At 45.7% G+C, this 22,289-nt stretch overlaps 2 protein-coding genes across 5 annotated transcripts in view; one reads left to right on the forward strand and one right to left on the reverse strand.

Moving 5' to 3' along the window:
• On the forward strand, positions 1-3,109 carry LOC131104205 (gamma-glutamylaminecyclotransferase-like). 2 transcript variants are annotated; one of them, XM_078796874.1, is made up of 3 exons: positions 1-137; positions 280-729; positions 2,494-3,109. In XM_078796874.1, the coding sequence occupies exons 2-3, from the start codon at positions 300-302 to the stop codon at positions 2,526-2,528; spliced, it is 465 nt and encodes a 154-aa protein (XP_078653000.1). In that variant the 5' UTR covers positions 1-137; positions 280-299; the 3' UTR covers positions 2,529-3,109. The 2 variants fall into 2 exon arrangements, with proteins under 2 accessions (XP_078653000.1, XP_057907126.1); XM_058051143.2 differs by lacking the exon at positions 2,494-3,109 and having other exon boundaries at positions 280-1,864.
• The window catches only part of LOC131104203 (FERM, ARHGEF and pleckstrin domain-containing protein 1-like), a 27,194-nt gene continuing 6,180 nt past the window's right edge, over positions 1,276-22,289 (reverse strand). The window contains exons 3-28 of one of the 3 annotated variants that reach the window (XM_058051137.2): positions 16,984-17,088; positions 16,857-16,899; positions 16,690-16,768; positions 16,206-16,303; positions 15,146-15,260; positions 14,382-14,529; positions 14,186-14,281; positions 13,933-14,099; positions 13,776-13,844; positions 13,664-13,718; positions 13,409-13,601; positions 8,610-8,776; positions 8,448-8,537; positions 7,947-8,083; positions 6,897-6,978; positions 6,758-6,819; positions 6,523-6,698; positions 6,318-6,448; positions 6,178-6,246; positions 6,018-6,107; positions 5,842-5,924; positions 5,544-5,656; positions 5,215-5,375; positions 2,834-2,941; positions 2,606-2,757; positions 1,276-2,539 (exon numbers count right to left, since the gene is read on the reverse strand). In XM_058051137.2, coding sequence (XP_057907120.2) covers positions 2,464-2,539; positions 2,606-2,757; positions 2,834-2,941; positions 5,215-5,375; positions 5,544-5,656; positions 5,842-5,924; positions 6,018-6,107; positions 6,178-6,246; positions 6,318-6,448; positions 6,523-6,698; positions 6,758-6,819; positions 6,897-6,978; positions 7,947-8,083; positions 8,448-8,537; positions 8,610-8,776; positions 13,409-13,601; positions 13,664-13,718; positions 13,776-13,844; positions 13,933-14,099; positions 14,186-14,281; positions 14,382-14,529; positions 15,146-15,260; positions 16,206-16,303; positions 16,690-16,768; positions 16,857-16,899; positions 16,984-17,088 — 2,865 coding nt within the window. In that variant the 3' untranslated portion in view covers positions 1,276-2,463. The remainder of the gene's footprint in view (positions 2,540-2,605; positions 2,758-2,833; positions 2,942-5,214; positions 5,376-5,543; positions 5,657-5,841; positions 5,925-6,017; positions 6,108-6,177; positions 6,247-6,317; positions 6,449-6,522; positions 6,699-6,757; positions 6,820-6,896; positions 6,979-7,946; positions 8,084-8,447; positions 8,538-8,609; positions 8,777-13,408; positions 13,602-13,663; positions 13,719-13,775; positions 13,845-13,932; positions 14,100-14,185; positions 14,282-14,381; positions 14,530-15,145; positions 15,261-16,205; positions 16,304-16,689; positions 16,769-16,856; positions 16,900-16,983; positions 17,089-22,289) is intronic. The other 2 variants (XM_058051136.2, XM_058051135.2) reach the window with 2 other exon arrangements.

The raw sequence follows: 22,289 nt of genomic DNA on the forward strand, positions 1-22,289 counted from the left end.
TACACAAATTGTCAGTATAGGACAACCAGAAGAACCGCCCCTTCCAGGTCTTAATACGCACGCCCAGCCTGTCAAACGTGTCTAAGCCGGTGCCTACGGTCGACAAGGCGTGTGAACATATCCTTCATCCACTTCAGGTAAAGTTTCTCGCTTTTTCAATGTGTTTCATCCAGCGAATTACCGAAACTGTTTCCCGTTAAAAGCTGTTGGGCTGCTGACGTTAAAGAGCATATATAGAATAATGCCCATTGCCTGGCGTGCAATGTTATGTTATTACAGAAGGTGCCCGCGCCTGCATCATGGCTCAAGTCTTCGTCTACGGCACCCTAAAGCGGGGGCAACCTAACAACTTTTACATGACCGACAACAAAAATGGACACGCGCAGCTGCTCGCCACAGCGGTCACAACTCAGATGTTCCCCCTAGTGATCGCCGGCCGGAACAACATCCCTTTCCTCCTAAACATCCCAGGTCGGGGTCACGTGGTTCACGGCGAGCTCTACACAGTGGACGAGGCGTTGCTAAAATTCTTGGACTACTTCGAAGATATTCCCGACATGTATCAGCGAAATCTGGTGACGCTGACGGTGAAGGAGTGGCTGGGCCCGCCAGCCGACGAAGAGGAAAAGTTGGCCCCGGGGAGCCTCACTCAGGCGTTTGTGTACAGCACCACCACGTACCAGCCGGACTGGCCCTCGCTGACTCACTACGACAACTACGACTCCTATGGTGATCATGGCCTGATGTACAGCAGTTCTGACATAACACAACACAACTAAAGCGCATACGTTTGTTCATCCACTCTCTTGTATCACTGAAAAAGATAAGATGCTTCAGACAATCAGGCGTTTCACCTCAGCGACAGCTGACACAGAAATAGAGCATCTAGAAGTGCCCTGAGGTGATGTGAAAAGTGTCTAGTAAACACATTTTACTGTGAAACATTTACAAGGCCAGCATAATAAGACAGATGAAAGTCTAACAGATAAGACGGATTAAATGTGAACCAGTAGTTTACAATACAGTACAACCAGGATGTTGTGTTTCGGGACCATCAACAAAGAAGTCCTCGATTTTGACATTATGCTTAGATTTTGAATCAACAATTGTAATAAAGGTACGTGGTATAATTATTTAATATCAGGACCTGGAAGACTTGTGATAAATGGAAGCATGAATTCTGCTGAAGGAGAATGTCGTGACCTCAAGCTGAAACAACTTGGGTTGTGCAGTAGGACAATGATCCAAAACACACCAGCAAAGTCCACCTCTGAATGGCACTTAATCGTCTTTATTAAGAAAAGCAACATTTCAGGTTTGTCCAAGGAAGAAATTCAAGAAAGCACATCATCATTTCACAGTGTATCAAAGTTTTGTACAAAAGATTGCAGGAAAAATATGCAAGAGATGTCTCTGCATGACCTTTACAGAGACTCTTTATGATTGTCCTGCTGAAGGAAACCTAGGAATGTCATATTGATTTTGGGCCCTTCACGATGACCAAAACCCAGGTCCGTTTCACCCTGTGTATAACTTAGAACAGGAGTGTTCCAACTTGTACCAGCGAGGGCCACAGAGTGAAAAATGAAAGGATGCCACTTTAATATGTTGTAAAACAACACATGTAGACAAGTTATGTTTACATTATTATCAACTATTTTCCTCCCCATTGTTGCTGTTTCTTGAATATTGAAACTTTATGCTATGGAAATGACTTTGACTTCATAACATTCTTGTAAAATTGTCGTGAGAATACAGCTTTTTCTCTTCATATTTTGAATTTATTCTCAAATTTCCACCGTCTGTTTTTACAAATTTGTTTCTTCTTCACATAATATTTTGACATTTTTGGCAAACTATTTTTTCCAAAAGACAACTTTACTCATTGTTTTGGTACTAATATGATTTTTAAAAACAATATTTCAACTTTATGCTACTAATTTCTACTGTTTTTTCCCCTGTAAATTTCCTTCTCATAATTATGACTTTATTCTTGTAATATTTTGAAATAAAAATCCCTTTTTCCGCAACACAATTTTCCAAAAATGAAAACTTGTTTTTTTGTAATATGATTATAAAAAAAAATCTTGAATATTTTTTAATGTATGCCACATGCTACATGATGTTATTCCCGTGAAGTTAGGACTTTTTCTCAGTAGATGAAACATTTTTCTCCGAATATTAGTGTAAAATGACTGCTGATTTTCTCAGTTTTGCTGTATTAAACTCCAGAAGGGTCTAAATGAATGGTAAAGGGCTCCAAAATGAAAATGATATTCCTAAATAACTGAAGGCATGGAAAAACAACACCAGCGGTGGTGTCTGTGAAACATACGTGCGAGTAAAGGAAAAGGAAAATGTCCTCAAGAATACAAAGAAGCGGTGCAGAAGTAGGGCCTGTGAGTGTGTGTCAAGACTATTTACATATCAAATAGTTCCACGTCTGTGGTGGGAACATCTCCATCAATAAAGGTCTTTCCTGGTGCTCGGCAGGGGGCGGCCGGCGGAGCAGGTGGCGCTACGGATGACCTCCATCCACCTGGCGAAACACAGAGACGCCACATGAGTTCGCATCGTACCTCGTATCGCTCAACAAACGGCGCACCTTTCAAACGTGTACTCGCTCTCGGATCTGAAGTAGTAGACGTGGGACTTGAAGTGAAGTTTGAAGACGTAGTCCTTGTGGATGTTCTCACCCTCGGATGGGATGGTGACAGAGTAGCCCAGCAGAGGAAGGCTGGCCAGGGGGTAGTCGTCCTGCCGGGAACAGCTGGGTTACACCCTCCATTCACAGTCTCAACCTAAACGTATGTACGCTCGGGGCTTCTCAAACCTGGTGTGACTTGTAGAAAAAGAGGCTGAAGTTGGTGAAGACCACCCAGAGTTTCTGCCAGCCGTTACTGTTCTTGAACTTTCTCAGCAGGTTCCCTGACAGCTGGTTCTAGGAGCAAAGGGCAGCAACTGAATGCCATCAAGGGAATGTGATACATATGTTTGTGTGTTCTCCACAATTTTATTTGGACAAAAAATATGGTCAATATTTGGAATAAATGTGTAATAATTTTGAACTTATTAAAAAAATTAAATGACTAAGAAAAATTAAGACATTTCCTGTACATTTTAATTTGATTAATGCCTTGATTGTCATGTGATGACTCATGAATACATTTTATTGTGCAGCTACCTCAATATTTTTTTCGAAGAAAACAATAAAACAAAAGAATGATTGCAATTGCAAATTAAACGACTTTAAATAAAACACGCTAATGAGACATCTACAATTATATATACAGTGAAGAAAATAAGTATTTGAACACCCTGCTATTTTGCTATTTCTCCCACTTAGAAATCATGGAGGGGTCTGAAATTTTCATCGTAGGTGCATGTCCACTGTGAGAGAGATAAACTAAAAAGAAAAATCCAGAAATCACAATGCATGATTTTTTAACAATTTATTTGTGTGATACAGCTGCAAATAAGTATTTGAACACCTGTGTATCATCTAGAATTCTGACCCTGAAAGACCTGTTAGTCTGCCCATTAGAAGTCCACCTGCACTCCTGAATCAGATGCACCTGTTTGAGGTCGTTAGCTGCATAAAGACACCTGTCCACCCCATACAATCAGTAAGACTTTAACTTGTAACATGGCGAAGACCAAAGAGCTGTCCAAAGACACCAGAGACAAAATTGTACACCTCCACAAGGCTGGAAAGGGCTACGGAGCAATTACCAAGCAGCTTGGTGAAAAAAGGTCCACTGTTGGAGCTATCATTAGAAAATGGAAGAAGCTAAACATGACGGTCAATCTCAATCGGAGTGGAGCCCCATGCAAGATATCACCTCGTGGGGTCTCAATGATTCTAAGAAAGGTGAGGAATCAGCCCAGAACTACACGACAGGACTTGGTCAATGACCTGAAAAGAGCTGGGACCACCGTTTCCAAGGTTACTGTAGGTAATACACTAAGACGTCATGATGTGAAATCATGCATGGCACGAAAGGTTCCCCTGCTTAAACCAGCACATGTCAAGGCCGTCTTAAGTTTGCATATGACCATGTGGATGATACAGAGGAGTCATGGGAGAAAGTTTTATGGTCAGATGAGACCAAAATAGAACTTTTTGGTCATAATTCCAATAAGCGTGTTTGGAGGAAGAAGAATGAAGAGTACAATCCGAAGAACACCATCCCTACTGTGAAGCATGGGGGTGGTAGCATCATGCTTTGGGGGTGTTTTTCTGCACATGGGACAGGACGAGTGCACTGCATTAAAGAGAGGATGACTGGGGCCGTGTATTGTGAGATTTTGGGGAACAACCTCCTTCCCTCTGTCAGAGCATTGAAGATGGGTCGTGGCTGGGTCTTCCAACACGACAACGACCCGAAGCACACAGCCAGGAAAACCAAGGAGTGGCTCCGTAAGAAGCATATCAAGGTTCTAGCATGGCCCAGCCAGTCTCCAGACCTGAACCCAATCGAAAATCTTTGGAGGGAGCTCAAACTCCGTGTTTCTCAGCGACAGCCCAGAAACCTGACTGATCTAGAGAAGATCTGTGTGGAGGAGTGGGCCAAGATCCCTCCTGCAGTGTGTGCAAACCTGGTGAAAAACTACAGGAAACGTTTGACCTCTGTAATAGCAAACAAAGGCTACTGTACCAAATATTAACATTCATTTTCTCAGGTGTTCAAATACTTATTAGCAGCTGTATCACACAAATAAATTGTTAAAAAATCATGCATTGTGATTTCTGGATTTTTCTTTTTAGTTTATCTCTCTCACAGTGGACATGCACCTACGATGAAAATTTCAGACCCCTCCATGATTTCTAAGTGGGAGAAATAGCAAAATAGCAGGGTGTTCAAATACTTATTTTCTTCACTGTATTTTAAATTAGCCATAAATTTTTTGTTCTGAATATTTTGACAGTTTACATTTTTTATTTTAATGTTATAAAATTACATTATTTTTACAAGAGAGACATGGTTTGCTATTTAAAAAAAATAAAATAATAAATAATAAAATTGCAAATTAAACAGAGCAGGAAATCATCTATTAACTTTCTAAAAAAATCTTAAAATTAAACCAGGAATTATTTGTTGCCCATTTATTATCAGTTATTCTATTGATAATATGATGATATACCCAACCTTGCAGGAACACCAAATGGCTGATTCCACCTGGTGAGAGAAAGAGTAGGAGAAAGTCTGATACCTCCACCGCGATACTGAAGTCCACCATGGACACGCTGGTGTTGCGATGCCAGCAGACGTGCACTGTGGTGTTCCCGCGTTGGGCCTGGCGCTCCAGCGACGAACGCAAGCCGCACTGCTCCTCCTCCGACTCATGCTCGGCCCCGCCGTCCTCCAGCAGCTCTGGGAACCAACAGGCAAGACAGACTTTAGTATGACGGTGGCGGAAATACCCTGCATCACTTTTTCACTTTGAACTCTAATGAGGCGAGCACTTCAAATACCCAAAAGAGAACACACGTTTGCTGGGATCGCTGCTTCCATCCCACAAACCAATATCACTCATCTTACTGTTCTCGGGGGGGCTGGTGGAGAGCAGGTCCGTGTGAGGCCCGTTGCTCTGCTCCGCCAGGTCAATCGCCATCCTGATGTCCTCCACCCATCGCTCCATCTCGGCCGCACAGCTGGGCACAACCAGCAATTTATTGTCATTTTACAACAATAACCTTGTCATATTAAGAGGAAAAATGATGTCATTTTAGTAGCATGAAAAGAGACTTTTTTTAAGGTGTGGCCCTCGCTGGACGAGGCTTGGAAACTGCTGGTGAAACTGTTTTGAAAGGTGACATAATGGTGAATTGAGGCGTACCTGGCCGCCACCACCACCGACTGCCGCTGTCCAAACAGGGTGAAGGAATGAGGAACGCCCCACTCTTCTTCACTTTCTCTCATCTGCACACAAACACACCACTCCAACTCATCAAGCGCGTGTCTCCAAATACAAGGAAGATTTCTGTGATATTTTGGAGCGAGCTCTTGGAATACCGTCATGCCATAGAGGGGCAGCTGGCCGTGGACTTTGAACTGGTTGGACGAGGTCATCCCCCGACTAGTGTACACCAAGGAATCGCTGAACTGGAGAGAGGAAAAGGCAGAATGGTCCATTTTGGCTTTCAGGTCAGCTTGTGTCGAGTGGCCATCATACCAGGAAGAACATCCTCTGCTGTAATCCTTTCCCTGAGAGCTTGCTGAGGCATCCCAGCCTGATGAACTCCTGTGAGTCCAACACAAAGGCGTTAGTACCGCATGGAGGATGTTTATCTCCTGTTCATCAAGGTGTCTGACCCTTCCAGGGATGGCCAGGTTGTCGATGCCCGTGAGGTCCTTCTTCAGCTCCAGAAGCTTCTGAAAGTTCTCCATCTTCATCATGTTGCCTTGGAGCTGCAGCACCATCTCTGTGATGTCCGCCAATGCAGCTGCAGAGATCAGTCCAGGAGTTGGATGATAAATATATGTGACATAAGTACGTCGGCTGGAGGCGGGATTTTACCTCTGGAGTCCCTGAAGTCATCGTGGGTGGGCGGGTAGTGTTTGCAGAGCCTTTCCAGGATGAGCTTGTAGTGGAGGAGGCGGTGGAGCGGCCGCAGCAGGAACATGTAGAAGGGCAGGTAGCACACCCGTTGCTGTTCCAGCTCTCGACACAGAGCGTCCGCCTTGCGACTCGACCTAAGACGTGGGGACGTTTAAACAAGACGGACACACACTCCCGCTGCATGTAAGCTTACCGACAGACTCTCTCCAGTTCCACCAGGCACTCTGAGTGCTTCTGCAGATGAGCCGTCAGCTGCTGCGGATGCAGAGAATAAAATGTCAGATAACCCAGGAGGAAAGCGCTGCAGGTAGCGCTAGATGTCGTTCAGTTACCCTCAGACCCTGAAGGTTCTTCAGCAGAACATCACCAATTCTTTGGTAGTCCCCCTTAATGTGTGCGTTGGATCGACCCTCCCTGACAGGGGAAAAGAAACAATTTAAAAACATTTGCCCCATCATCCCCAATCAAGTGAGACATAAACAGCGAGCATGAGGCAGCTAACAAAGCATGTAATGGGATACCCCTATTACGCCGATAAAGCCCTCTAAAAAAAACAAACTCCAAAAAACGGCAATAATGTCTATTTACGTTATTAACCAAGTCTCTGCGGCATTGTTATTGTAGGAGCAAACACTGAAGAACTACACTTCTGGCGTAGTGACAGAGCACCTTACTTATATGGAAGTCATTCATTCATTCATTCATTCATTCATAAATTTTCTACCGCTTATCCTCACGAGGGTCGCGGGGGTTGCTGGAGCCTATCCCAGCTGTCTTTGGGCAAGAGGCGGGGTACACCCTGGGCTGGAGGCCAGCCAATCACAGGGCACATATAGACAAACAACCATTCACACTCACATTCATACCTATGGACAATTTGGAGTCGCCAATTAACCTAGCATGTTTTTGGAATGTGGGAGGAAACCGGAGTCCCCGGAGAAAATGCATGCACGAGGAGAACATGGAAACTCCACGCAGAGATGGCAGAGTGTGTGAGAAAGATGTGTGTTCATGTCCTACATAAGGATTGTGGATGATGGCCAAAGTTATGTTGGGTAAATGGATCATTGTCGGCCTTTTGAAGGTTCTTTTTAGAGGTGATTCCCACTACATGTAGCTTAGCGGCTTTAATACATAAATGACATGATGTATAGTATTATGCTCGGTCCACATGCAGTAAGGTGCAGTAGTCAAACGTTTTTGCAGCAGGTGTCAGGCGAGAGCTGTCTCTCTTTAAAAAACACACATGCACACACACAACTGGAACATATTAAGTCACAGATTCTTGGGAACGCTGCTAGAACGCAAAGCAGCCGGCATTTAACTTTTTAAAGGTGCACTTTCAGTTTCACTGTATTGTGCTTTCCTACAGCGGCACCGACCATTGTGCCAGTCTCTGCTCCACCTCCTGGAGGAAGCCTTGGTGAAACTTGTGGAGTGGATCGTAGTTGGCTGATATCAGGTTCCTGACAGAAACAGGAAAAGCTTCTTCATCTTTTTCCGCAACATTCTGGAAAGCCTGGGATAAAGGAGCAGAAAAAGAGGACAAAGGTAGGTAAATAAAAAGGGAGGATTCAACACCTTCAGCCAAACAAAATAAAGAGCTCCCAGCAGAAGCCTTCCTCCCACATCAAAGATTGTGGAAACCACCGTTGAAAAGCAACACGTGTGCTATTTTGTATCAAGAGCAAGGTCAGAGGTCATCCCCGGCACTATGTTTCACCTATCGGTGGTCTTCAGTCACCACGCCTGCTGCTACAAAGTGTATTTTTAGAATGTGCCGTGGGGCCAATAAAAAGCCCCCCCCTCGGTACGCCGTGTACACAGTTGACATACCGATGTGTAGTTATGGAAGTATTATTATTTCCTGTTGGCTTTCCCACCTCTGTGATGACTTGCAGGTCTTTGAGGTAGGTGCGCTCGGTGGTCAACAGTTCCTTGGCGATGAAGTAGGCCTTGTCTGTGGGAAACTTCTGGACCCAAAACAAAAAAAGTGTAGAGATCCGCACGAGCATATTTTGCATGAAAACATTTTACACGCCCACCTTCCTCCTGGCTTCGTCTTCCTCATCGTTGCGAACATACCCGGCGTCGCCGAGCAGCGGGCTGGTCAGCGGTGAAACCTGACTTGGGGCCACCACACCCACGATGGCACCGTTCAGTGCTCCGTTCACAACCGAGTGCAGCGGCGAAGCCTTGGCGACAGGGCTTCCTGTAGAGAAAGGAAGATGAGGGAAAAGTGAGACGAGTGTGCAGGGTTGGAGACAGATTTTGCCTGACTAGAAAGGCCAACTACTGTAGTACTAAGAAATTCACTGCCAAGTTGCCTTCCTCCACTATGTCCAATATATTCCTCCACTCTGAAGCAGCCTGGCAATGAATTTCAAGGCGAGCTCCTTCTCTGACAAGAAGCTGTAAAAGGTAGTGTTAGTAGCAAGGCATGCACATGTAGTAGTAGTGCATGCTTCATTGCTTCACTAAGAACGCTCACTACGTTTTACAAAAGCTAACTACAAATTCATGATGCCATACCTCCCCGGGTCCAAAGTTCCCAGCGTCCACATGCTGGTAGCTTTATGACACACACACACACACACACACACATAGTACATACAAAAAAAGGCTAAAGTGGAAAACCACTAAATCCAGATCTGTGATTTTGCTTTGACAAGAACTTACCGGCCAAGCAAGAACAAACAGTGCAGGAGCGACAAAGCAGGACATGCACATGATGGACAACCTCTACACCTTTCAGCTTGCAGGGGTGCGTTGGATCCAAGGCAGAAAATCCTCATGTTCACATTGGAAACATGCAAGGTGTGTGTGTTTTTTTTTTTTTTATTTGACACTAGTGCAGACAAGTAGGTTACAGCATTAAACAGTGAAGATGAAGGAAATAAGAATAATAGTTATACAATCCAGCAAGTGAAAATAAACAAAAGGGGACAGATGTGAGAAATGTGAAAAACATTTTAGTGTGAGTAATGCAAACCTTCAGTTCAGCCATTCAGAGAGATTGACAGTTCTCTTGGAAGCAGCTTGTCTACTACAGGTGGGCCTTGTTTCACAGCTCCCATCGGTCGATGAATTAAATACTTTTTGGCTCCCTGCGCGCTTTGAACCATGCGGCTTCAACACCAATGTGACTAATTTATGACTAAAAGAACTACAGTTCCCATCATTCTTAGAGTTCAGATTCAGGAGACAGTGAATTGGAGTAGTCAAGTGGACGCTAATATCATGTTTTCATCTGACAAGTCTTAAGTAAGTTTGATCAAGTGTAATATTGCTCCAGCATCCGCACACTAATCGGCGCTAACGGGTGACGCTGGGAATTCTGTGTATAGGTAGCATTGCAAGGTTTATAGTGTGTCTTTCTATGTAAGTATACCATGTTACAAATGGACACCTGAGGCTGATGGAGTCCAGTCTATATTCTGTATGTTCTATATATTGTCATGAAGAGGTTGTAAGCTCTTTGTTTTTTTAAACATCAGTCTGGAACAAAATTTGGGCGTAAGCCAAGGACCACCTGTATTTATTGCAAGGTCAAGCTTTAGATTGCAGGAGAAAACTATGAATAAAAGTCATGCAGAGTCCTCAATCCCAATGAATGGACCATTGCCACAGTGCAGGAAAAAAACAACACAAAGATGGCTCTGATTATCCCCATAAAGTACAATATCATAATCTATCATCATGTTATCTGATGTATGTACAGCATATCGAAATGACAACAGTGCGTTAGCGTTTTGAGGAGAGACAAGCAAAGGTGACTCAACTCCAGCACCTCTGTGTGACCTTCACTTGACAAAACTCCCACTTGCACGTCTTCTTCTATTTGTGTTTATTTTTAACCTACGTATGCATGAAAAGGAACCTGACTCGTGTCCGTCTGTGTCGCCCTCCCACCCGCTGGAGTTGAGGCATCTTTGCTTTGCACAGTGAGGAATCAAGGAGGCAGAATGGGTCCTAAATGTTTCGAAGGGAACGGCACAGCAAATGTATTGCAGCTGCCATCCTGCTTCTCAAACATTGTGGAGCCATCGGAGGCTCTGAATACTGAGTGACCGAGCAGAATGATAGAAAAAGGCGCTTTTCTTGGTTATCATGCATCGTCTTCATGCTCAAAAACAGTGACATTACATAGCATCAGACCAAGGCAAAGGGGAAAGGTCATTCATTAGTAGGACTGAAACACTTCTGTGACAGGTTCCTTAAGGCTCTGTCCCACTACGCCGTTTAATGGTTCCATCTTTTGGGGCTTTCTTATTGCTTTTCGTTCCAAACTACGTATCCAAACTTTAGACATGTTAAAAATTGCCGACATCCAATCATGAATATGATTGGCGATGACTGTGCAGTTAAACCTCACACATCCAAACCAGTTTTCGTCTGCCCTTATAGGTCCGAAATGGCCGTTTTGACACCATGTGGAATGGTTAAACAGAACAATAGGACGGAGCCTTTACATTCGACCATCGGTCATATGCATGACAGTAAAGAAAATAGCAGAATGCTCCAGAATTCAATCATGTGGTGAAAAAGGAGTGCAAGGAAAGTGCACAGCGGGTTTGTGTGTCTGTGTTTGCATGCCAGGAGCCAAGCAGACACAAGCTGATGTTGGGTGGTTTAGTGGGAGTGCAAAAGGTGTAAAGACCGGAAAAGGCCTGTCGCCCACTAAAGTGATAGAGCTTCAGTTATCAAAAATACAAACAGTGTATAAAGGTTATTCTTACTCACTAGTCAAAAATACTACAAAAGTATCAACCACGGAGAGACAGTGCAAGTATGAAAGTGCTCCCAAGACAAAAGGATGTGAGCTCGAAGGCAGTGAGCACGGCTAACTCATTTTTGACGAAGAGGCTGCCATCTTAAAGTCTCAGGCAGCTCTCATCCTGACAGTCCAAACCAGCAGCGATGCCCTACACACAAACATATCCAAACAACGTCCCCTTTGATATTCAACTAGAAACCTAAAGTATTGCACCAGACAACAAATAAAACATTACAAGCTAATCCGCAAGGGGTGAATCGAGGCAAGTGGACTCGAAAGCCAACACACACATTCTACACAGACATAACCTAATAAACTGGGTAGCCAAGTTAGCTCGCTGGCTAAACACATCAACAATTAAATAAACAAGCGTGAAATGGGTCTAGAGGTGAAAAAAAATTGTAATTTCTTGCTAAAATAGCACAATTTGAGGATTTACGCTACAAGTTTGCAGGGTTGCTCATCCGCACAAACACCTCAGTCATCAATTACAGTTTGGGTTATGGCACATTGTGAAATGTCACCTGGCGAGTGGATCTCTACCAAGATGCCAGCAAACCTTCACTGCGTCCGCTTGCTTGCCATCAGACTTTCCAGTTCCAAACCTATAAGCCTCCATTTGAAGAAAAAGGCAATAGGACACGGTACAACTGCTATGTCTACATGATATCTGCAGATTTTCTGGCTATATAAGCTCCTACCAAGCATCAGAACCACACACGGCACAGTCTCATCCTTACATCCTTAAATGAGCACTGGGACATACTCCATTCATACATACAAGTCAAATCACGCGCAGTGATGCCTGAAGACGATGGCTGACTTAGCAGCTGAAAACGCGGCCGCCTATATCTCCCTCGTTGAGGTTGTAGCACCCTTCCTCCTCCTCCACCACCCCATCCTCGCCCTCCTCCAACTGAAGGCTCCCAAAGGAGAATTTGCTGCGAGGCAGCGGGGACGATGTCACGCCGTTTGAGTTGACCGAATTCATGGAGTTGACGGCGGCAGGGTTGCCGTACATGAGCGGGTGGCTGTACGCACTGCTGGCGGTGTCGGACTCCGTGTCGCTGGTGTCGCTGCCGCTGCTGGTGGAGCCATCAATCATTTGGACCGGCTGGTTTAGGTTGTTGCGGTTGTTATAGGCCGCCGCCTTGCCGTGGCGGCCAAACAAGCGCTGCACCGTGTTGGATTGCGCCTGGCCCGGAACCATGAGGTTCCCGGTGTGATTGCCGTTAGTAATGATCATTCTCCGCTCAAGCGGAGCGGAGCAAGGTGTCTGAGAATGCAGCCTGGAGCGATGTGGGCTGGTTTGATAGACGGGCGTGGATGTGATTTGGCTGAGAATGAACGGATCCGTATCGGAGCGATTGCGCATGTTGTTGTTGCACTGCTTGGCCAGATGTGTTGGTGTGCGGTTGGAAACGATGGGCGAGTAGCTGCCGTAGTGGCTGGGTGGGGAGACAGCGGGCGCCTCCACAGGCGTCGCCCCGGGACGCTTACTGAAATAATGCCCGCCGTCGTCCCAACGTGGCGTCGAGTGATGCTGACCGTTGGTCACCTCAGCGTGACCGAGCGAGTTTGTGCGGTGGTGGAAGGTGTTCATCACCGGGCTTGAGCACTGACTGTGCGTGCCTGTTCCTAACGGACGACCCGGCGCCGTGAATCGCCTATCGCGACCTTGAAAAATCTCATCCAGCAGCGTGCTGTGGAGAGGCAGGCGGCCATGATAAGAACTGCCATTTGACAAAGCGTCATCGCCTTCGACCCGATGGCTACCGTTAACCTTGCTGCACTGAGACTGATCGCCGCCATTCCTGCTACCCTTAACATCTCGCTGTTGCATCAGCCCCTGGTGATTGGTGTGGTAGAAGCCATTAACCACCCTGAACAAACTCCCATTTGGGCCCCCGTTACACCCTGTGTGCTTATTGGGCTTATCATTGTTGCTGTCGCTTGCTTGGCCGCAACTTGTGCTGCTCTTTGTGACGTCACATTCACTGTCTACGTCGCTGCAATCTATGTAAGGGATGGACGAACTGCTGCCTTTGTTTGCCCTGCAGGATGGACCTGGGATGAGAAACTGCTGGTTCGGCACCGAGCCCGCACCGTTGTGGTTCTGTCTTGCATCTGAGCTGGGATCTGCAGGTACATCATGGAAGCCGTTGGTGTGAGACATGGCCCCTTGAGTTTCCTGTGTGGGGTCCGAGGCCACTTGTCTGGACGAGTCCGCTAGATCTTCTATGGGCGCGGACATGCCACTCTGCAAGACAGTTTTATTATGTCCTCTAATTTCTGAAATATGAAATCAGATGACTTGCTTACCTCTTTCTGCGACTGATGGGTCATGCCGCTACTGCAGAGGATCTTACTATGCTTCCTGACAAAGAACCAAAGGTCAAACCAAAGACAAATATTTTAGGTCAAACAGTCTCACCTTTCAAACGGAATGTTCTTGGGGTCTGAGTCTTTCACGTAATCAATGATCTGCTTCTGAGTTCGACCACTGCAAAAACAATATGCTTTATTCTTTACCGTTGTTGTTTCACTCAAAAAACATGTCATGGAAATGTTCACTGCAAGCGAGTTTCGACCTGAAGCGGAATGAAGACCCTCTGGTGAAGAGGATGGGCTTGGGTTTCGGCTTGGGCTCCTCGAAGAGCCTGAAGAAGGCGTGATACTCCACGCAGATCTTCCAGAAGATCTTGCAGCAGTCTCGGCTGGCCATAGCAAACTCCAGCGTGTCGTGGTGGCCGCTTTGCTGGAAGGAGCGGAAGAGGGCGTGAGAAGAACGGGAGAGTGACACGATGGTGGGTGTGGGTGCCGGCAGGGGTTGGGGGTACTTACATTGGGATCGGCTCTCAGCTTGATAAGGAACCTTTTGCGTTTGAAGCTGAGTTTGCGAATCTTGGACCAGTTGAAGGCGTTTATTTTCGTGTAGCCCTGAAAGAAGACAGGAATTAGCTCTGTAGTAGAGAGAGTGGGAATCGCACCCGAGGCCAGCACAGCACACGTCCACCCTTTCCAAGCCAGCTCCTCTTACCTGGAAGACCAGAACTCCAGTGTGTGCCACAGCCAGGCTGAGTTTGGTACCCTCGCGGTCTTTGGCCGGGTGCAGACGAACGCCGTACATTTCAAGTCGCCGGGCGATTTCCAGCAGCTGGTAGTCTGACACTGCGGGGGTCTGTCCGCTGAGGAGGACAACAGTGGACACTCATGTGATGCATCTATAAGGATGTGTCCATATTTTCACGCAGCAGCTGTCACACATGACCCCCTTATTTATCAATGACCTCCAGATGAATGCAGAAACAACACCGTCACACACGCGGTGACAGACTTTGTTTCCTTGCAATTCTCAAAATAGCTTCCTGTTTCCTGTATGCCCTGCTGAATTAGCCACTTCCTTCCTGCTGAGGGATGGGGGGAGAGGTTTCAGTGCTTATCGGTGCCTCTTGCCGAGGGAAATGATGTGTGTATGCAAACAGTGGAAAAAGTGTGCTGGTGTGCGTGGTCCCAGGTGCATGCTGGGAGCCCCCTCTGTGTGGGGGAGGGAACGTCAGAGAGAGATACAAATCACAGCGGAGTATGTGTGGGGTGTGATTGCATGATGGATGTGCAGTGTGTGAGATAAAAATCCTGTGGCGGACGTCTGTGTTTATTATGACTCCCGACACCTCTGACCTGTGACACCCGCCTGCAGCTGACCCCCAATCAGATAAGAGCACTGTGCTTTAAAAGCAACCAAAAGGGGCCTAATTTGCACAAATGCCGTGTTTTGTCCACAACAGGATTAAACCAACTCACACGTGCTTGCGGTGGCAGTCTGTGATCTTGTCCCTGATGGCGTCCTGGTCGGGCAGGTATTTATTGTGGAGGAGATGCTGCCAGCTCTGGGTCTCGTCAAAGTCTCCTATCTCGGCTGGAAAGGACGGGGAGGGTTGTGGGAGGAGGGGCGGTGGAGATCCAGGAGTTGGATTAATTAAGGGACGGTGACAACCAATTCATTTGAACTGTTTACTTGCACTGGGGCAAAGCAGATGGAAAAAGAGGAGGACAGTGTGGTCTTATACATCAGGATATTTCCATCAAACAAGTCAGACACAGCAAGGATTGTTTGCACCATTCAAACTTTTGATGGAAAGTTGAAATGTGGGAACTTCCTGTTTAATTTCCTATTCTAGTCATAGTTCCTGAGTCTGTCTGGAGTGATTCTACTGGCCTTGTCAGACGCTCTGTCTTCTGTCGAGTCAAACAGCCCTCATTGTGGGCCTTGCACATTGTGACGGCTTTTCAAAAATATATTAATTAATAAATCATAGCAGTGTCATGGTTGAATAAAACGCATATCCAAGTAAACTCCATGTATTTTGGTGTCAATTCTGCATTTTCAAGCATGAAAATGAAGTCAAATACAAATATAAGGCATTGAGGAGATGCATTCAAAGATGTTGTGATGAGATGTAGTATTCTACACTAATGACTAGGTGTTGGTAATGTTACTTTTGGCAGGTTTGTATTACCTCACAACAGGCACAATAATCCCTAACACGGGCTACTTTTGCGGCTCTTTAGCAGTTTCGTTGGTCACTCATATTTGAGCAGATGTAATTCAGGTGTTCGACGTTGCCTACTCTGGTCATCATACTTTTCTAAGGCGTACATAGATGTTACTCGTGCTGTTCTATCAACATTCCATACCACCCAAAAAACTTAATTTGCAGACATATGACCATTTCTGTGTGTGTTCACCCCGTGAGAGACCCACAGCCAAATAACCTGGTTGCTTCCCTGCATTTGTGTCTATTTTCCTGCGTCTGGGTCCACTTGCCTCCACCATCTAAGCTGAGATCCTCCTTGCACTTACACTGAATGATGTGGGAGACCATGAGGGCGGCGCTGGTGTCGTTACAGATAAGATTACCGCAGGCCAGGTCACGCTTGATCTGGAGGGCAAACAGATACCTGTCGGGAGTAAAAGAAGCAGAGAGTGTGGGAAACACACTCGAAAAAAGGCGTGAGGTGAATAGGTTAATGGCCAGGAATGCTAAATGTCAGTCTGAATACTTGGCTGTGATCAGTTGGGCTTTATAATCCGTCTTAAACGTTGAAGCCAGTTCAATTTAACACACGCTTTAAGACAAACTTGTCTTGCGTGTGTCCGTTTTGTCTGCATGCACCCAAATAATCCATCAATGAGAGACAGACAAAGGAGGGGGGGAAAGGTGGTGAGCACACTTCCTGTTTGATGCTGGAGTCGGACGGCCCATTCAGAGGGATGAAAGAGACCAGGTGTTGATGCTAGGACATAGAAATGATTTGCAGATCAGGCGTGTGTGGTGAGGACCTACTGAGTCAGCTCCTCCATGAGTTGCGTGTGGTCAGGAGGGAAGAACTTCACCACAAAACGAAGGATGGTGTTCTTGGGCCCTTGAAATATAGAGGACGGGAGTGCCATCAGTAAAGAAGCCAGTAACTCATCAGAACTCCTTCCAAAAGACAATACAACATTACATACGTCGAATCTGCTTCAGCGTCGGCTTCAGCAGGTCAAGCCACAACTGCGTGAAGGTTGGAGTTCGACATTAACGTCACATTGGCAAAGACAGCACCATAATTGTGGAGAAACGTTGTAAGAGTTTTACCGTCATCTTGCGCTGGTCTTGGTACTCCAGCCCAAAATAATCACCCTCCACCAGGTTGAGATGTACGCAAACAAGGTCAAACAGCACTTTGCCAGGGGAGCGTTGCTGGAAGAGATCAAATGAAGGGATGAGATAATATTGACCATGCCCGCCTGAGGAGAAGAGGAGGACCCGCCATCGTGGAGGACTAATTAGATGCTTCACAGCAGAATCAGGCTGCAAGTCTGGATGCCTTTTTTTCTCACCACTTTCTCCCCCCCGACTTAACAAGCTGCTGGTCTCTGACCCCTGTGCTAGGTTTAGACTTCGGGGTGACGTCTAATGAATAGCTGACGGGTGCGCAGCAACGGTTGTTCAGAAACAACCAAACACCTCAGGGAAGCCTGTACTGTACCAGTCTCATGGTCTCAGCTGTGCACCGGCTAATGAGTGCAGCCAAAACACACACAGATGTGGAACCTAACCCAAATTTAACCTCGGATATTTCCTCCTGTTGCCACCCTCCCACACTGCAGTGCTTTTATTATCTTATACAGCGGAAGCTCTGAAGGTGAACACCATGGAAGTCCTACAATTCAGTTTGAACCACCGACTCCAAGAATCTAAAACATCTAAAGCATTGATTCTCAGCTGGTGGGTTCCGTGTCTTATTCTTGTGCCTTTCTTCTGAAGGGCATTTTTTTTATAAGCGGGGTGTCATCTATTGATACTCCCATGGAAAGCAACAACGCTCTGTCAAAATTGTGATTCACATTTTCCCCCAGAAAGGTACAGCCCTCGGGAGTACCGAATTCATTGTTTTTACTCCTCTAGGAAAGCTACAAATGTACTTAAAACGGTGCCTTCAGTTACTGAAAAGCAAAGATCCTAAGAGGGAGAAAAAGAAGAATCCGAGTGGCGAAGGCAAAGGGTGTAAGCCAAGTCTGTCACCATCTGGCTGGTGTGTGCGTGCAGCCATCTGCTTCTGTGTGGTCAGCCCGAGCGCACAAACACGCCCACATGCATAGACGGACAGGCGTGCTCACACAGAATCCAGAAATAATAGCGTACCACCATTCTGCTGAGTCAGATGGCAAAAATGCAACATGGGAATCTGATGGCATCCTGTGTGTGTGTTTGTGATAAACTGAATGGGGGAGGCGGGAGAGGGTGGGCAGAAGCCATATTAAAAAAGGATCTCTGAAGGTTGGATGAGATCCAGTTGTCAGCGGTGTAATCTTGGCTGAAAGGAGGTTAAGAGGAGACAACACTCAGCTTAAAGGAGAAGCTGTTCCACCCTCGTATCTCCTCACTAAAACAGATCTTTTCAGCACTAAAAGTCTGAAACTTTGCATGAACCAGGAGTGCAAAACAAGAAAGGACCGACAACCAACCCATCATATAAGATTCATCTATAATTATTTCCATTTCAGGCTCCAACAGGCTCAGGAAAATACATTTTCATCACTGCAACCGAGCAGGCTCCGGCTTCAAAAGCTAAAATTCAGTCCTGTTGAAAAGAAAACATTTCACTTTAGTATCTGCGAGCTGCTGATATTTCCAGGAACCTGAAGGCATGCCTCAGGGAGATATTACGTATCCCTCTGGGAGTGCAGCAGGGAATATTGCTGAGGAAGGGTGGGGTTTAAGTATCAATAACACAGGCTTCATGAAGACATATCATGTCGCCATAAACACGTATGCACAAAATAAACACCTTCGGTTGAACTTGGATATCTTTCATGGGTCAAAGTAGGGAAATGACTTAACTGTACCACTGACTACAGCCTTGACTACAGGGCTGTTATTACTTGGGTTTCACTTTACTTCTCAACTACTACTAGTTTAAATACTGAGCCGCTCACGAGTCAGTGAGGAAACTGTGGCTCTTTCTTTGGCAGGAGCCAAGCCGTGTATGAAGGACCCATACCAACGTGGCTCGTATTGTTGAGTAGGATACAGTGGAAGTGGGACTAGTTTTCCATCACAACAAATCATCGATAAACAGCCACTGTCTGCAGCTGGCGCTTTCTATTTCTGGGCACTTTTCATATAAAAAGTGACTCATGCTGGTTTTGCAGCAGACAAATTATAGTCATCCTGCTGCACTACTAAAGGAGAATCATCCAAGTAGGTTGTACCCGCTTTTTTCCCTACATTCTACAGCTTGTCGATCCAAAACCCGACCCCTTCTCTGGGGCCTTTCATACACCAGTGTGACCCAAGCCGACCCATGACTATGTTCGAGGAGGGAAAACATCAAGGTTTGAACCAAACACTTGTATGGGAAAACCCTGGTTCTGCCACTAATTAATTTCTCTGAGTGCTTAGACAAACTTTCGGTCTGTGCCGCCAGCTGCGAACCCAACTTTATAGGAGTTGATAAACGGTATAGGAGTTTATAATAAACGGTGATGTACCTTTTTAAAATTTCCGCTTTTAATATAGCATTGGAATGTTGGAAAGGTGTAGGGCTTCAGCAAGTTTGTGGGCAAGTCCATAATGGCCCATGTTTACAAAACTGTCCAGCGTGAAATGCCATTGACAGATTAGAATAAATTTCTTTTGCTGGTAGGGAACTCGGAACCCCAACCACTGCCTGATGGTGGCGTCTTTAGGAATTGTAAACAAATGTGGCTTTCCTTTACAAGCCATTGCTATCAACCTAAACACACAAAAGCAGAGCTTGGGGGAAGCAGAGAGCTTATCTGACTTATAGTCACGCCCATATTAGGAACCTCGCTCCTTTGTGACATTACAGGGGCAGTTGTACCGCACCATCCCAAATCTCATTATCTGAAATGTTGGCATGATTTAACAGGAGAACACAACATTCTAACTATATTTATAGGTCAGTCAGTTTAATACTCAACACTACCTGAGCCATTTTTATAAACACATTATGATAATCCATAGACATTTCTAACCAGGAATGATTTTGTTTTCCCTTTACTATTTTACATCACTCTCTCAACCGAAGCCAGAAGCCAAGGAAAATGTTCTCACCATCTGGGCGCCTACCTTTGTCAGTTTGGCCTTAGGATCAAAAACATTTATCTGGATTCATTGCTTTCCTTTTTGTATGGCATGCAGCAACACACAGTGTGAAGAGCTTGCAGGGAAAAACGTGGCAATGACTGAAAATGAACTAAACTCTGGTCTGGCTTTATATACTATGTGTATAATACAATGTGTATTCGCCGTGCTGTGACCTGACCATTACATGCAGGTCAGTGTGCCACAAGCCAAGAATGCAAGATTCATGCAACATGACACCAGACGTTCACGCGCTGTACCCCTGACCAGACCTTGACATTATGTATGGACAAGTTGAAGGACAATGGGATAGTGAGAACACATCAACATAGTACTATGAAATTGCATGGGTATGGATTCCGCTTCCAGGAAGGGGAAAAAAAACATTTAGCCAGACAGCTGGGAGAGGGTCCCTGCTTCCTGGACTGACCACCAATCACAGGCTCACACTCAGATTAGGTTAAACGGCTTAACCCTGCTGGCAAGACGTCAAAGTCACTTCCTTTATGCAAGCAGATGGAAAAGGACTCACACGTATTCGAGCATGGCGACCTACCTTCTTGCACTCACAGCAAGGCATTATCAAATTGACAACATAATGACGATGCCCATTGGCAACTGTGGCTGCAGGGGGGGGGGTGGTGTGCAGCTGGTGTGTGCCAATATGTACGTTCCAGCTCACGGCACACTTGAGGGAGACAATTAAGTGAAGTACATGCATAACCTTGTCCCATTAAAAAAAAAGCAATTAGCGTACTTGGCGGGATGGCAGCGTCTGTAGTCCGCCACCCGCAATAATGAGCCCCGTAAATCTCACGGCTCTGGTGGAGCAACAACCACCTGCACACTCACAAGTGGGAAGGAGAGACCAATGCGGTGGCTCTTTGTATGTGACACAACATACAAATGAATTATATTATTGGAGTCATACTACTATTTATTGCTGGGCCGTCAAAACTTGGTGTTCCTTGGACCCAAATTTCATATGATTTGTTTTTTTATCCAATATTTTCATAGACTGTCTGGGTTTTTGAACAATGTTGCACTTCAGCTATTCTGTTTGCCCTGTACCCGTGTCAGTCCTAAACATATCATCCCTAGGTGTTGCTATGACACTGCGAAATAACCCGCCCTGTCGTGAGTGCCAACAATTGCTATAGAAGGCGAGGAAACCCTATTGATCGACCTCGTCAGGATGTTTGGGAAATCCGCACTACCAAGCTCCATCCATTCATCAGTTAGAATCTTTTTTGCATTGTTTTCGTTTTGTTAATATTCTGACTTTATATACTAATTGATATCAGTGGAGATGATTGCATGGATGGATGGCAACTATTTGATTTGATTTTTTATTTCATTGTATTGCAGAAGTTGAATGCAGCAATTTATTGCATATTTACACATTAACATAAGCTGCTCCTGACTGTTCATTTAAGCTAGCATCCGTTTTCCACAAAAACAGAGCTGCAGTGATGACCGACCTTGAATTGGAGCTCAGCTCCCCACCGGGGATCTCATTCACTGCATTTTCAAGAACAACCAGCATCCCATCAGCAGCCAAGCAGCGTGTGATGGGCACATGGTGAAACACTTCTTTGGGGAACGGATGTGTGTGTGAATGCTCTTTGAGTGCCATTGCTCTCGTTCTCCGTGAACAGCACTTTGGTCCCTCTCCGGGGCCCCATCCTGCTCCCTTTCACTCCAAAGCTGCAACTCACCCTCTCATTCCTAACCTCACATTCGTTTGCTATTTCAGAGCTCATTTCTGAGGTCATTGTGTGGCCCTGTCCTTAAAGCCAGGAGGTTGCAATGTGTCCACGTGGCTCTAAATTCAAAACACACTACCCAAACTGGGGTAGGAGATGACACATGTCATCTGCTGGACTGCTTCTGCGTTGCAATTTAAAGAGGAAGTCTGTGACCGCAAGAATGAAGCAAGGAATGGGGACCATTATGTAACAAAGAAGCATTTAGGGTGAGGGATGCTGCTTCCACATGATCTCACGGTGTGGAGGACAAGCCAATGAATGCACGTATTGTTATTTGTCCTATACAGTATGCGGTGCTAACAACAAAAGGCATTTATGATGTTAATTCTTTATTAGTAACCCCACCCATAATGTGGAAATTCAATCACAATACAGCATCTTGAGCACAAAAGGTATACAGTATCCCTAATTACACAGTGGAACCAGTTCATGTCGACGCCCCTCGGACTGGCCGACTGTTCCTCCTACCAAATGTGTTTCAGCCTTGGCGGAAACACATTATAATGGGACTGTCTATGAATG

This window comes from Doryrhamphus excisus, linkage group LG15 (genome assembly GCF_037039965.1).
Source record: "Doryrhamphus excisus strain RoL-2023G ecotype Guam linkage group LG15, RoL_Dexc_Guam_v1.1, whole genome shotgun sequence".
Lineage (NCBI taxonomy): Eukaryota > Metazoa > Chordata > Actinopteri > Syngnathiformes > Syngnathidae > Doryrhamphus > Doryrhamphus excisus.